At 32.6% G+C, this 14,385-nt stretch overlaps 1 protein-coding gene across 23 annotated transcripts in view; it reads left to right on the forward strand.

Annotated features, from left to right (window-relative positions):
• The window catches only part of PPFIA2 (PTPRF interacting protein alpha 2), a 510,037-nt gene that overhangs the window by 474,686 nt on the left and 20,966 nt on the right, over positions 1 to 14,385 (forward strand). For 12 of the 23 annotated variants that reach the window (XM_030819900.1, XM_003259605.3, XM_030819901.1 and 9 more), the window contains 3 exons: positions 8,876 to 8,938; positions 10,145 to 10,174; positions 11,734 to 11,927. In XM_030819900.1, the coding sequence (XP_030675760.1) occupies positions 8,876 to 8,938; positions 10,145 to 10,174; positions 11,734 to 11,927 (287 nt within the window). The remainder of the gene's footprint in view (positions 1 to 8,875; positions 8,939 to 10,144; positions 10,175 to 11,733; positions 11,928 to 14,385) is intronic. The other 11 variants (XM_030819903.1, XM_030819904.1, XM_004089159.3 and 8 more) reach the window with 4 other exon arrangements.

A 14,385-nucleotide genomic window follows, 5' to 3' on the forward strand; every position in this document is an offset into this window, starting at 1 on the left:
ATTTCCCAAATCTCATATCTTATATAGCATAATAAAATATGGGAGAATGAGATAAATTTTAGCAATAGGTAAAATATTAAAAAGTCATATTACTTTATTGCAGTTTTCAGGCAGAAAAATAAGTATAACTTTTTATACATGATCTTAAACAGTTCTGAATAGTTTGTTTCATTTCTATTTACACATTTTCCTTCCCAGTATACTAGATTCTAATGCCAGTAATGAAAGATCAAATTTAAAAGGCTTATATATTTCTTACATAACTCCATTTTAAGTTCTTCCTAAATAACATGTAGGAAAAATATATAATTTTTAAAACCCTTACCTATATTTTTTTAAATAGATACAAATGTTTTTCACTATAACTGGATTATGACTCAAGCTAAAAGACAATTCAGAATACAGTAGTCCCTTGAACAAGATGGGAGTTAAGGGTGCTGACCCCCCACACACAGTCAAAAATTCAGCTAGAATTTTTGGCTCTCTCAAGACTTAGCTACTAAGAGCCTACTCTTGACTGGAAGCCTTACTGATAACATAAATAGTTGATAAGCATGTATTATGTGTGTTATATGTATTATATGCTCCATTCGTACAATAAAGTAAGCTAGAGAAAAGAAAATATTATTAAGAAAATCATATGGAAGAGAAATGATATTTACTATTCATTATGTGGAAGTAGTTTATCATAAATGCCTTTATCCTCATCGTCTTTATGTTGAAAGTACGCTGAGGAGGAGGAAAGGGAGAGAGATTGGTCATGTTGTCTCAGGAGTGGCAGTGGCAGAAGAAAGTCTGTGTAAAAGTGGAATGATGCAGTTCAAACCTGTGTTGTTCAAGAGTCACCTGTATATTTAAAATAAGAAACTGAGAAGACCATTAAAATTGTTATTGTAAATTGAATTTACGTCTGATGAAGAGTTTGCTGAGTAATTTCCAGCTGAGAGGGAAGCATCATAAATGGCTTATATCCACATTTTCCTCCCAAGGGCAAATGCAAACAAAATTATTAAACATTATCAATCTTGCAAAAATAAATTTGAAGTCCCAAATTCCAGATGAAAAATATGATACATTTTATTATTTTTATTTACCAGTGTAAGTCATTTCTTAATGAACAATAGGAAATTTTAAAACTATTTTTCTAAAACTATTTAACCAAGCTGAAGGAATTTCAATTATACCATATTAATTAACATTCAATTGTTTAAAGAATGGGGAGAAGTAAAGAAAGCTTTATGATCTAGCCTCAGTTCACCTCGAAGGCTTTATTTCCCCAGGTCAGGAACTACTTTCAATTTTTCAAACGTCTTTCCTTTTGGTCAATTATGAGCTTTTGTAGTTGGTCTTCCCTTTGCCCAAAACTTTCATCCTACTTCAAGGTCACCATATTTTCTCCAATTCATTATTCATTTATCGATTCTTTTATATATTTCTTCTGAAAAGCTTTTGCTGAGCCCCCAAAGTCTGGGTTTGGTTTCCTTCCTGAGTTACCACTCCATGTACTTATAAACAACATTTTACAGTTCTTCTTTTCTTGATTTGTCTCACACTAGACGAAATAAAGATAGTATCAGGTTTCCATCAACCCCAAGCCTTAACAATAGTGCCTGGCAAGTTTTAGATATTATGCAAATATTCACCTTAAAATAATCATTGTATAGATCACTCTACCCACATATTTCGTATACTCTGCTGAAGTATAAGAAACATGTGTGGCCTTGAGATCAGAAAGGGAAACTCTACTAAGGAAAATAAGCATGTTGACTGGTAGATTTAGTACAGGATTATATAGATTAACTCCAAAATGTACAATAGAAATGAAGTGTGATGGAGCTTCAAGAAAGGAGAAATCACTACAAGCTGGATAAGGCTTCAAACAAAAATGAACATTTGAAACATAAAAAATATATTGTTTATAGCATTTAAGTTTTATGTTTATTGAACTAATACAGATCCTGTATAAGATTTGTAAAATACAGAAAAATACAAGGATGACAATAAAATAATTTAAAAACATTAAAAAATACTGATTTTAGAGATAATCAATGTTAATTTTTTCACTATTGAAAACATTTGATGAAGATCTTGTCATTCTTTTTTCATTATCTTTTTATATAAATGGATTATTTCACATAATATATTAATTTGTACTTTTTTGGAAATTTAGTAATGTAGTGTAAGCATTTTCTTCATTTTATTAAATATGCAATTGCAACATCACTTTTAGTTGTTGAATATCTCCTTTGTAGAAATGTGATAATTTATTTAATCAAATTCCTACTATTGGACATTTTCTTTGTTTTGTGTAACACAATTTGTTGTTGTGTGTAAAATATGTGCTTGTAATTATGTTGTTGCATAAACTGTGGTTATTTCCATTGCTATATTTGTGTATAGGGAATGCATATTCTTAATACTTTTAAACTTTAATTGTTAAATTGTGTTGTGTTGCTATTTTTTCTCCCTTTGTCAACATTGGTTATCTCCTTGCTTAATTTACATTTTAAAAATCACTACTAAATGTGCAAAGTTTTATATTCTTATTAATCTGGTATTCATATTAATTTTCTATTCATAACCTTTCCAACTTATCTATACTATTATAGGAATATTTATCTTTTTACTAATGTGTAATAGCTCTGTATTCATGGAATATATATGCCTCTTGCCAAATACTGATGCAAATTCTATGAGAGAAGTTAAGTTGTGTCTCTAGGCTTTAAAAATATCTACAAAATGTTTCCTCTTCCTTCTACTCCATCCACATGGAAGCATTTACTCATTTCTAATATATTTCCCATACAATTTGCTTTGCAAATGAAAATTCCACATAAATCACTATTAATGAATCTACTACATAAAGTCATAACCTAACATTATGTATTAGAATTCACACTTACAAAACACAAAGGCAGATTGTTTGATTTTTTTTAACAAAGTTATTCTGTCATGTCTTCTAGAACACTACAGTTTGTTTAGATCATACAAGTCGTTTTGCACACTGAGGTTTGGGCTTGGGTTCCTAAGCCAGGTATTTCGTATTTATTAACTGAAGTTCTGAGGAGAAAAAGACAGGGTACTTGGGCTTTTGGGCTTTTTTTAATTATTATTATTTTTTTCTACTACTTTATTTGATTCTGCCTCCTTTCCTGCCTAGAAATAATGGGCTGGACCATCAAAATGGAAAATTTAAATGTCACATGTATGATTACCTTGGGCCAGCCCTAAATTTCCAGCTTTCTGTTTCTTTTCCCCAAGCTACTGTTACTATAGAAAGTCTCTTACCTAGTAGGATAGAGATGGAGATACCAGTTAATTGAAATTTGGTTGAAGAAGGATGTAACAAAAATAAGTGCATTCTTTGAATACTTTATCTCAGGTAAAAATTATGGAAATGCTCAAGCATTGCAAATTTAGATGGAGCACCAAAAACTTTTTTGTGTATGTTTCCAATGTCTGGAGTTCCACATTATACTTTTAGATAATCTTATCTGGAAACATGTTTAATTTCTCTAGTTGGTATTTCTTTTTAAAGTGACGACTTCAAGATAACTCAAAAAGCCATTTGAATGAGGAATCCTTCTGGACATTTACAATGCCTTGCCCAGACTTTGACAAAATTGTGTTTTATTGATAGTGTATTTCAAGATTTGCCTATCTCTGGTTTTTCCAACTAATTCAACTTAGTGTTTATATAGGAGCCAAATTTGTTTTATATTTTGCTTTATGTAACATTTATTTAAATTGATGAATTAAACATTTTAAAAGCAAGTGCAGTGGAAATAAGTTTTAAACAAAGTGAGTTTTGAAAACCATATAATTCAACAAGATTGAGCATAAATGTAAGGCATAAGATAGGCATTAGTCAGCTCGGTGTAATACAGAGACCTACAGAGTATTTCTTGAATTAAAGATTTGCTTGAATGGAGATTACCTAACAGAATATCTAATATAATTACAGTAGTAGCCAACATCAGCAGAATGCTCACTGTCAGGGACTGTTCTAAGTGCTTTACATGTAATAGCCCATTTGACTCTCACAACTACACTATGAGAAAGGTACTTTTATTATAGCTGTTTCACAAATGGGCAAAACTAATGTAAAGAAGTAAACTGACTCATCTAAGGTCATACTCCTATGTGGGTTTGCTCCTAACAAGCACATTCTCCTGCTTCTGCTTCCTGCACTCTATCAGTTTTCCTTCTTTTTATAGCATTCTTTTAGTCTGTTTGATTTCTCTTTTCATTATTACTTACCTCATAAGCCCCAACCTTTATTGAAAAGAGGGTGTGGTATAATTGTCTTTATAAACCTCAACCTTTATTGAAAAGAGAGTGAGGTGTAAATACCATTCTTATTATAATGAGAAGGATTTATCTTATAGTGAGAGACAAAAATTCAGATAGGGGAGAAATGTGGATCCAGGCCATTTGAATGTGAAAAGTAATTTCAAGTTACTACTTGGTAATTCCATTACAAAGTAAAAAACACTTTAAATGACCTAGGTAGTAACAAAAGTTACTTTAACTAGGTAAGATTTAGGATTATTCTGAGGTCTGGCTGCTTTACTTACACTGTATCTCTGACAGCAAGACTACTCATTATTTTCACCTGATTAATTTTCACGAATTATTTCTTAAGTTCATTGTAATATTTATTTTTCTGTCTTAACTCTTTCCAGAATGATTTAATTAGGTAAGTTCTTTAATTCTGATCATTTTTTAGAAATTTCCTTCTCCTTCTCACTTGATACTTTCTCAAAGTTCTATTCCATGGGTACTAACGGGAGACAAGCAAGATAATCTCAAGCATAAAATTTAAAGAGACTCTCATTGTCAGATACCAACCCTGAAAGTGAGTGTTTCCTTAAATTATAGCCTCCCAGGACCTCATGTGCCTCATCCTAGTCCCAGTCCTGTATAAGAACATGTTGTATCATAATGTAAACTTTTTAGTGTTTCTTTCTAATCTAGAGCATGCACTTTTAGTCCCACTTAAGAGGTGCAGAACCTGAAATTTAGACAGATTTAGGAAATGTCCTAGGGTAGTCATTAGTAAGTGCTACTGTATAACTCAAGCCCCTTGATTCTAATTTGATAATATAATTGAAATTTTATAAATTTCATGTTAGACTCAGATGATATTAGCCACAAAAAAATGACTATTGGTTTGCATTTTCTAGCTCACACATTTTTGGGGGAGATTGCAGCACAGACTACTGAGGGCAGTGAGTAGATAATTTTAAGGGGATCTCAGAGTACCACAACCAAGTTATACAATATTTGTCTTTTATGCTTTCCCAACCTACTTTTTGTACTGTATCCTCAATCCCAAGGCGCTCATATCTTTACGCCCTTTGGTTGCTCAAAGTTTCCCAATCTAGCTATCTTACAGGGATGCTTTTCTCTGAAACTCTCATGCTCTAAATTACTCCCTCACAATGTACTTAGATGCAAGTTCCATCCCCTAAAGTGGTGGTGGAGAGAGAGCAATCTGATTGAATAATTGACTTACTACATATGAGCTTGCCTATAAAATAAACTTGTTAAAACTTCAGTTAATGTCTACTTGATTAGGTTGTGTAGAAACTATTTCTGTCGGCTATTTTACAAGACTATAGGGCTGGCAGTGGTCTTCACAAGTAAAACTGCATATCAAACAGAAACAACTAACATAATGACTTCTGAAAGTTTGCCAGTCATACTTTAGAAAATTGCCCTGGGTATATGCTTATGTTGTGAGGAATGAAACAGATAAAACCATAGCTTCCAGCATGTTCTACATCCTAGAATATGGTGACAGACTGGCAGACACAGACTTAAAGATAACCTGTGAAAGATATTATGCATGTATCTACTCTAGAATGAGATAATCAATACAGGTAGTTTCTTAAAGAAGGGATGAGATCTTCATTATTTGGATTACGATTCAAAGCAGAAGCTACACAAATCAGTGTAAAATTGATTTTACACTGTTCTGCAAGCTTAAGCCATTTAAGATTGGCTTAAATGAATTTCCTCTCAGGTAATCATTGCTGAAACTCACTTTGAACCAACAGTACACCCACTCAAGCAAAGCACCACGATAACTGGGTGTAAAGGGAATGTGACAGATGCATGTAAAGTGCTTTTCAGCACAGCACACTCCTCCTAAATTCAATAAAAACAATTTATTCCAAGTAATGTAATGATTTATATACTCATATGCAACTTTCTGTTTATAATGAGCATCATTGTTAGAAGCAGGGGATACAAGGAAGGGACTTTTAAGGACATATATGACTTTTATATTCTAAATTTATTTAATAGGTGTACACAGATTTATCTTATAGAAAAAACATCGTCTGTACTCTAAATTCCAAAACAGTAGAAGAAAATGAATTCTACACATGTATTTGATGTCCAGTTTGTGGAATTTTTATGTGCATCAAATTTGCTTATAATTATGAATCTTTACCACCCATTTCTGTTTGTTACTTAAGTATATATACAATCAAATGTCACATAATGCAGATATATGTTCTGAGAAATGAGTCAAGAGACAATTTCTTCATTTTGAGAATACCATAGAGCAGACTTACATAAACCTAAGTGGTATAGACTACTGCACACCTAGGCTATGTGGTATAACTTATTGCTCCAGGGTACAAACCTGTACAGCATGATACTAAGCTGAATACTGTATGCAGTTGTAACACTGTGGTAAGTATTTGTGTATCCAAATATGTCTAAACATAGAAAATGTACAGTAAAAATATAGTATAAAAGATAAAAAATGGTACACGTGAATAGGACACTTAGTGAATATGAAGACCTAGGACATTACTATATACTGCTGTAGACTTTATAAACACTATACTTTATACTACACACGATTCATAAAAAAAACTTTTTATTTCTTCAGTAATAAATTAGCCTTAGCTTATGGTAACATTTATAATTTATAAATCTTTTTTTTTTGTTAACTTTTGACTCTTTTTTAAATAATACTTAGCTTAAAACACAAATACATTGTACAGCTGAACAAAATTAATTTCTTTCTTTATATCTTTGTCCTATAAGCTTTCTGCTATTTCATTATTTTTTCCCCTCTTTAAGCTTTTTCGTTACAAACTAAGACACAAACACACAAATCACTATAGGCCTACACAGGGTCGGGACCATCAGTATCACTGTCTTTCATCTCCATATTCTGTTCCACTAAAAAGTCATTGGGGCAGTAACACACATGGAGCTGTCATCTCCTAGGATATCAATGCCTTCTTTTGAGATACCTCCCAAGGAACCTACCTGGGGCTATTTTACAGTTAACTCTTTAAAAAACAAAAGTAGAGGGAGTACACTGTAAAATAATGATTAAAAAATCATGGTGTGGTAAATACATAAACCAATAACCCAGTCATTAATGATCATTATCAAGGGTTATGGGCTGCACATAGTTGCACGTGCTATACTTTTAGACGACTGGCAGTGCAATAGGTTTGTTTACACTAGCATTACCACAAACACGTGAGTAATGCATTGCACTACAATGGTATAATGGCTCTGATATCACTAGGTGACAGGAACTTTTCAGCTCCATTATAATCATATGAGACCATTTGTTGTGCATGCACCCCATTCTTGACTACAATGTCGGTATGTAGTGCATGACTGTATATATGTATGTATATACATATATAAGATTTCACTTACATCAAATTATACTCATCAATTTATATGTAGTTACATTTGTTTTTAATACAGGAAAAGTCATGGTACTAGGCGAATGGCAGAAAAACCCAAAGTGAATTATGGTGATGACTTGCAATGTTTGGGTAACAACTTTGCTACACCAATTATTTAAAAATTGGACCCTCCCCAAAACAAGTAGCAGATAATACATAGGATGTAAATTTCATTGATGTGCTTGAAAAACCTTGCAATGTTCATAAAGAAATGATGGAATTTGATGGCAAGTGGTTTCCAGGGGCTAATACCTTCAATGATATGCCTGATCTGTATGTTACTAAGTGGACTTTGGTTTCGAAACTGTGCATTATTAAGTGTATAGAACTAATACCAAGGGGTGTTTTATTTAGAAAGCAAATGGGACTTTATAATAGAATATTGCCTGCTAGAGAAAAAAATTTATTTTACACTATGTTCTTCTCTATAATGGTATCGGATACTGGTGAAGAATTAGAAAATATATGGGTTTTATAATTTGACAGTTATTAGTGTGGCTGAAAAATACATTTTATTAAATTAAAAATAGCATTTCACTTCTTTCTCAACTGCAAAAATCCAGGGACACTTACTATTTACTGAATCACACACACTAAAAGGAATCTTTTGGGAAAAGCTGATGCTGGTTTCCAGATAAGTTATGATAATGCTTCCCGCTTTATATTGACAACCATTTTTTTCCTTCAAAGGATATTGAGAATCAAAATTATGTGAAGGAAATTTTGATAATAACACAACAAAGTGCATGTGCCATTGTTTTCTGAGTAAAAAAATTAAAATTACATTATTCTACAGTTCAAATTGAATCAGTTCACCGTTATTACAAAAATAGATCTGATAGCCACACACCATTGAAATGCAAATTTTGACGATGCTCTTTTTCCGATTAATAATTGCAGAAATGTCATTTTAAATCTACAACCCCCAAGAGCTTCACAGCATGCCTCTTTCTAGTTAATCTTTTTGAGTAGAAGAAACAGGGAGCTCTGAGCAAACCAGCCATGCTATCTCTCGTGCACACGGTAGGGGCAAGGGCACTGTGGTATTGCTGTGTTGCTGTTAACTCACAGAGGTGCTGCCTTTCTTCTTTACCACTGCTTGCCTCCCATGGATTCCTCTGCTTCCCTCTGGGCCTCCTCACTAGCCTTCAGGCAACGTTTGGGTGACTCATGAAGAAATGGAAAATCTTGCAGCTCCAGCAAAAACGGTTAGTCTTAATGGCTTTGTTGAACCTGAAGGAAAGTGACTTTGCTGCTCTTTGGATGAGGAAACTAATTTGTTTACTATAGACCAGAGTAATAGGGTGTGTTTTTATAGTTATATGCAATGATAGCTAACATTTTTTACAGTTTTCTTTTACTGTACTCTCTTGAACTTTTTAAATGAAATAGTGTTAGATTGTGGCTAATATCATAAGAGCTTATAGTACACAAACAATAAGGAAGAAAGTAATAAATAGTATTCATGTTGCAACATTGGAAGTTTTTGTAACAAATATTTAGTATTGGACATATTCACAGGTAACATGTTTCTAAACTAAATTAAATTGCTAATAGAAAAGATTAGATTGAATATTCATTTTTAATAGGATCATGTGGTTTCTTGTGCTTTACCATCTTAGATACAAGCTTGACCAAACAAAACCCCCCAAAAACCAAAAAAGTGTTATGTTAATTTGGTACTGAAAAGCACAATTTTAAAGAATTTCTTGGGGACTCTTTGTCACTTTTAAAAATAAAATGTTATAAAAATCATTTTTTCATGTAAAGTAACAAAGTTGGGCATATCATATATTTTATCTTTATCAACTTCTTTTTAATTTAATGTCTTTTCAGTGTTATCCTTATTTGAAAATTGATTATCTACAAGTTTGTTATGGATAAAAACACCAATGTCATGTACTAATTTCATGTTTAGTTTAGTTTTGTTGTACTTGGTTTTTGTCTTGTTTTGTTTTGTTGGCTGTTGTTGAAATCTATTTGATTATCACAAAGCTTTGTTGGAGGGATACAGTCAGTTTTTTCACTTCACTAATTTACTTTGTATAAGATTTCTCTATCATATATACATATAGATATTTGTCATCAGAAGTTTTTATTATAGCACATTACATTTTGAAAATTACACTCATTTAAGAATTAAAAAAAGGTTTGTAATGACCAAATCAAATGTTCACAAAATTATGAATTTAACATTTAAATTAGAATTTATTGAAAATGATGTAGTTGCTGCCTAATTGCCTTTGAACTGCTAAATTGATCACTCTGGGTCTATGAATCTGTATATTTATTCTGCCTGTTATACAAAACATTTCGTATAACAATTTTGCTTCTGCTAGAAAAATTTTACTGTATTGATTTGAAATTAATTTATATTTACCTGCTTTATTAATCATTTCCTGCTGCTAACACAGAAAGAATCTGAGGAAGGAAGCTGGGCCCAGGTAGGAGATTCATATGCTTTAAGACCCTTAATATCATTTAGTAGGCAATGAGAATATAAATTAAGAAACTGTCATAAGTCATAATATTGTAAACCTTCACTTAGCTCAATATTAGGCTGATCTGTATAGGTAAATCTAGATTACGTTTAATACTTTATATGTCTTTTTAAATTACCATATTTGTAAAATAAGATGATTGATGTTTCATACCTTACCTCTTTTAAAAGGGTACTTTTCTTTCTTTCTCAAAAGAATGATCCAAAACTTAAATTCCTCTGAAATCACTCCTGTATATATTTAATCAGGAAGCATTCACATTGGATCCAAAGGGGGAACAAAAAGAAAGAAAAGACTTATTTGGAGTTGCACATGCCTTCAGATATAATGCAAAGTGTATGAAGATGGACTGGAGGTGCAAGTGTTGGCATTGCAGACCACAGAGTCATTAGCATTTATTGAGATGTTTGTATGAGACAGGTGTCTATACTAGGAACAGACATATACTTTTGCAAGAAAGCTGTGCATTTTTTCTACATTTCCACATTTTGGATGACCAAACGAGAAAATCTGTGTTATATTCAATCTGATTGAAACCTTTCAATATGAGAAAAATTTTGGTAGTTATATTAGGACCTGTATTTAAACACACAGTAGGATTGTATTTGATTTTGGTTTTGATAAAAATTTCATCGTTCTTGAGAACACACAAAAGAAGAGGAGGAGTTAGATTTTCCCTAGAAATGCATATTAGAATTGAGAAATTAGGGCGTGATAAGGAACTAAATGGGAATTCTGTAAAAATAATAGAGAATAATAGTTCTTTTAAAATTTTGGTTTAGTGGTAATGGTTGATTTGGGTTTTCATTTTAGCTGTTTTGAACAGTATTGGTAATAATAGTTTGTTTGTTATATTAAAGAATTAGGTTATCTGTCTTAGTTTTCGATCCTGCCCTGCTTCTTTTAGAGTCTATCTTGATTGATTTCTAGAAAAGACTGATTCTTTCCAATGATTTTTTGGAAAGCTGACAACCTGCTTTGCTAAGTAACAACGATGTCCATACAAAGCTTCAAAATTCTGTCTCTCCAAAACATTTATTCCTTTCTCTGCTTACTGAGGTTTCCATTTCACATCAACATTTGTCATTACAATATAGCAATGGCAGTAGTGGCATTGATAAGTGGGAAATGGCAATAATGGCATTGACAAGAGGGAAATGACAGATACAAATAAAACAAACCTATCAATATAAAGACAGAATCTTAAAGCTCAGAGTTTGTATAATAATATCTTTATTAATAAAATACATACTTGGACAAAATGTAATTCCTTTTGAGAATACAAAGTAAATTGCCAACCATTTTCAATAGGCAGATACTTTAATAAATGTATGCAGAGTTCCATTTTATACCAAATCAAATCAAATGCTATCTGAATATTATTTTTGCTTTGTTTCCACATATCATAGTAATTAGATATCAGTTATAGTAATAGGTAATATTCTCCAATTACCATCTCATCTGATTGGTTAAGAAACTTGACTGCTATAAAACAATTCTAGTGTCCGGTTTTTCTACAGACCCTGGCTTATGGAGATATGAACCATGAGTGGATTGGAAATGAATGGCTTCCCAGCTTGGGGTTACCTCAGTACAGAAGTTACTTTATGGAATGCTTGGTAGATGCAAGAATGTTAGATCACCTAACAAAAAAAGATCTCCGTGTCCATTTAAAAATGGTGGACAGTTTCCATCGGTAGGTGTTTTTTTTTTTTTCCCAAAGAATAATTAAAATGAAACAATATGTTACCTATACTTTAGTAAAACAAAAATGGACGTCTAGAAGACAGAAAATATATGTCATTTGAACATCATTTGTGTACATCTACTTGGAAAAATATTTCCATCCAGCAAATTGCAGGAACTTTCTAATTTAGAGCTATGTGCATATTATGTGCCCAAAGTTTATGGAAATACAGGTGTACAAAATTCTTCTCATAGAGCATACGTCTATTTTTTGTGAGATTCTTTGAAAATTCCATGTTGGTAATTTTATAGTTGTATGTGTTTATATTAGAAAATTAGGAAGAATAAACAAATATTCATAGTTTCAACTCTACAAAAATATGTGGTTATAAATTTTATAATTTAGGAACATTCTAGGAAAAACTTTGAGAAGAAATTCTTCTTTTAAGACATATTTGTGGTTTTTTATTTTTCTATGTCTTCTTGTGAGTTTGCTTATTTGTATATTAATTTCAGAACTAAAACAATACTGTGTTAGATAACTGTGAGGATGCAGATGAACAAAAGGCAATGTCTTTTTTCAAGTTGTTTACCATCCAGCAGATAAAAAGGGGTCTGTTATAATACCATATCATAAATGCTGTGTTTATGTTAGGTGAAACAATGTCAGCTGGATTTTGGTTGTTTTTTTTCACATAAAGTTGATTGTGGTGATAAGTTAATAAATATAAGCATAGATGATTTTGGCTTGGGAGACTGTATTTGTTTCTCTCCTGTCCAACATTTAATCAGTGACTGGAGTGAAGATGGTATAAAAATTAGATATGTTGATGACATAAAATTAAGATAAATAGAGGATAATAGGGGCTTTTGATTCCAACTTATGGTGATATTTTGAATTTTAATGCAGTTGTTGACACTGTTGAATTAAATGTGGTAAAGATAAATATAACTATTTTTTTAAAAACCTATTAAAGTGCTGGATGGAGAATCCATAATTTAACAGAAACTTGTGTGAAAAAGATAAGGAATTTATCGTTAGCACGAAACTCTCCATTTGGGTTAATGGCTTGACAAGGCATGTTTAGACTGTGTTTATTGGCAGGGACAACAAAAGTGCTACCATATGGTGACATAACAAATAGAAATTGCATTTACTTATGGGTATCAAATTGTTATAAGGTGGTAGAAGTCCAGTGGTAAAGTTGAAGTAATTAAATACATTTAAATTGGATGAAGGAAGACTTTAAATGAGTTTTCTTAGGTTTTAAGATCATTATTATGTGATAGAAGAATTATTTTTTCTCTGTTGAGCATGTTATTTTTTAGTTAACACAGATGTAGATCCTAGGGTGAGTGACTTCTAGTTACTAGAAGAAACAGCTTTGTACCACCCTCAGCTGCCTTGTAGTGTATACATTGAGTGAGCTCCCTGTCATGGGAAGTTTAGGGCTTCATATTTCACGTGGTTGCATTAGATTTTTGGGGTCCAGTTTTTCCATTCTTCACTAGATTGACTTTTAATACTGTTTTATTACTTTAGTAAAATGTTTTATATAATGATCAAATTAAAAAAATACTCAAATGACTTGGTTTTTGTTTGTTCTGGGAAACGCCCAAGCTTAATTTTATTTTATTTTATTTTATTTTTATTTCTTTTTTTTTGAGAAGGAATCTCGCTGTCTCCCAGGCTGGAGTGCAGTGGCGCGATCTCGGCTCACTGCAGGTTCCGCCCCCGGGGGTCACGCCATTCTCCTGCCTCAGCCTCCTGAGTAGCTGGGACGACAGGCGCCCGCCACCTCGTCCGGCTAATTTTTTTGTATTTTTAGTAGAGACGGGGTTTCACTGTGTTAGCCAGGATGGTCTCGATCTCCTGACGTGATCTGCCCGCCTCGGCCTCCCAAAGTGCTGGGATTACAGGCGTGAGCCACCGTGCCCGGCCCCAAGCTTTATTTTTAAGTTATGCTAATCTCCAACTTAAAGCAAGTAGTACCTGACGGTATATTGCATCCTATGGTCTTTTCGGCCCAGTTTTCCATCTGACAGACATTTTCATAATATTATATGTCCTCTGTATAGTATAATTTTGTATTCTATATCAAAACTTGGCAGAAACTGACCAAGAAGCATTGGTTTAATCTCAAGCTGCCCAATGTCTGTGATAGTGATTATATCAGTATTATCTAGTATATCACTGAATTAGTTTGCTAGGGATGCCACAGCAAAAGACCACAGACAGGTGTCATAAACAACAGAAATTCATTTTCTCACAGTTCCGGAGGCTAGAAGTTCAAGATCAAGGAATTGGCAGGTCTGTTTTCTTCTGAGGCCTCTCTCCTGGGCTTGCTGATGGTCACCTCTTGGTGTCCTCACATAATCCTTTCTCTGTGAATATATATTCCTGTTGTCACCAAGTGTCCAAATCTTTTTTTAATAAGGTCACCAGTCAGTTTGGATTAGGGCCCACC

The sequence above is a fragment of the Nomascus leucogenys genome, chromosome 10 (assembly GCF_006542625.1).
Source record: "Nomascus leucogenys isolate Asia chromosome 10, Asia_NLE_v1, whole genome shotgun sequence".
Lineage (NCBI taxonomy): Eukaryota > Metazoa > Chordata > Mammalia > Primates > Hylobatidae > Nomascus > Nomascus leucogenys.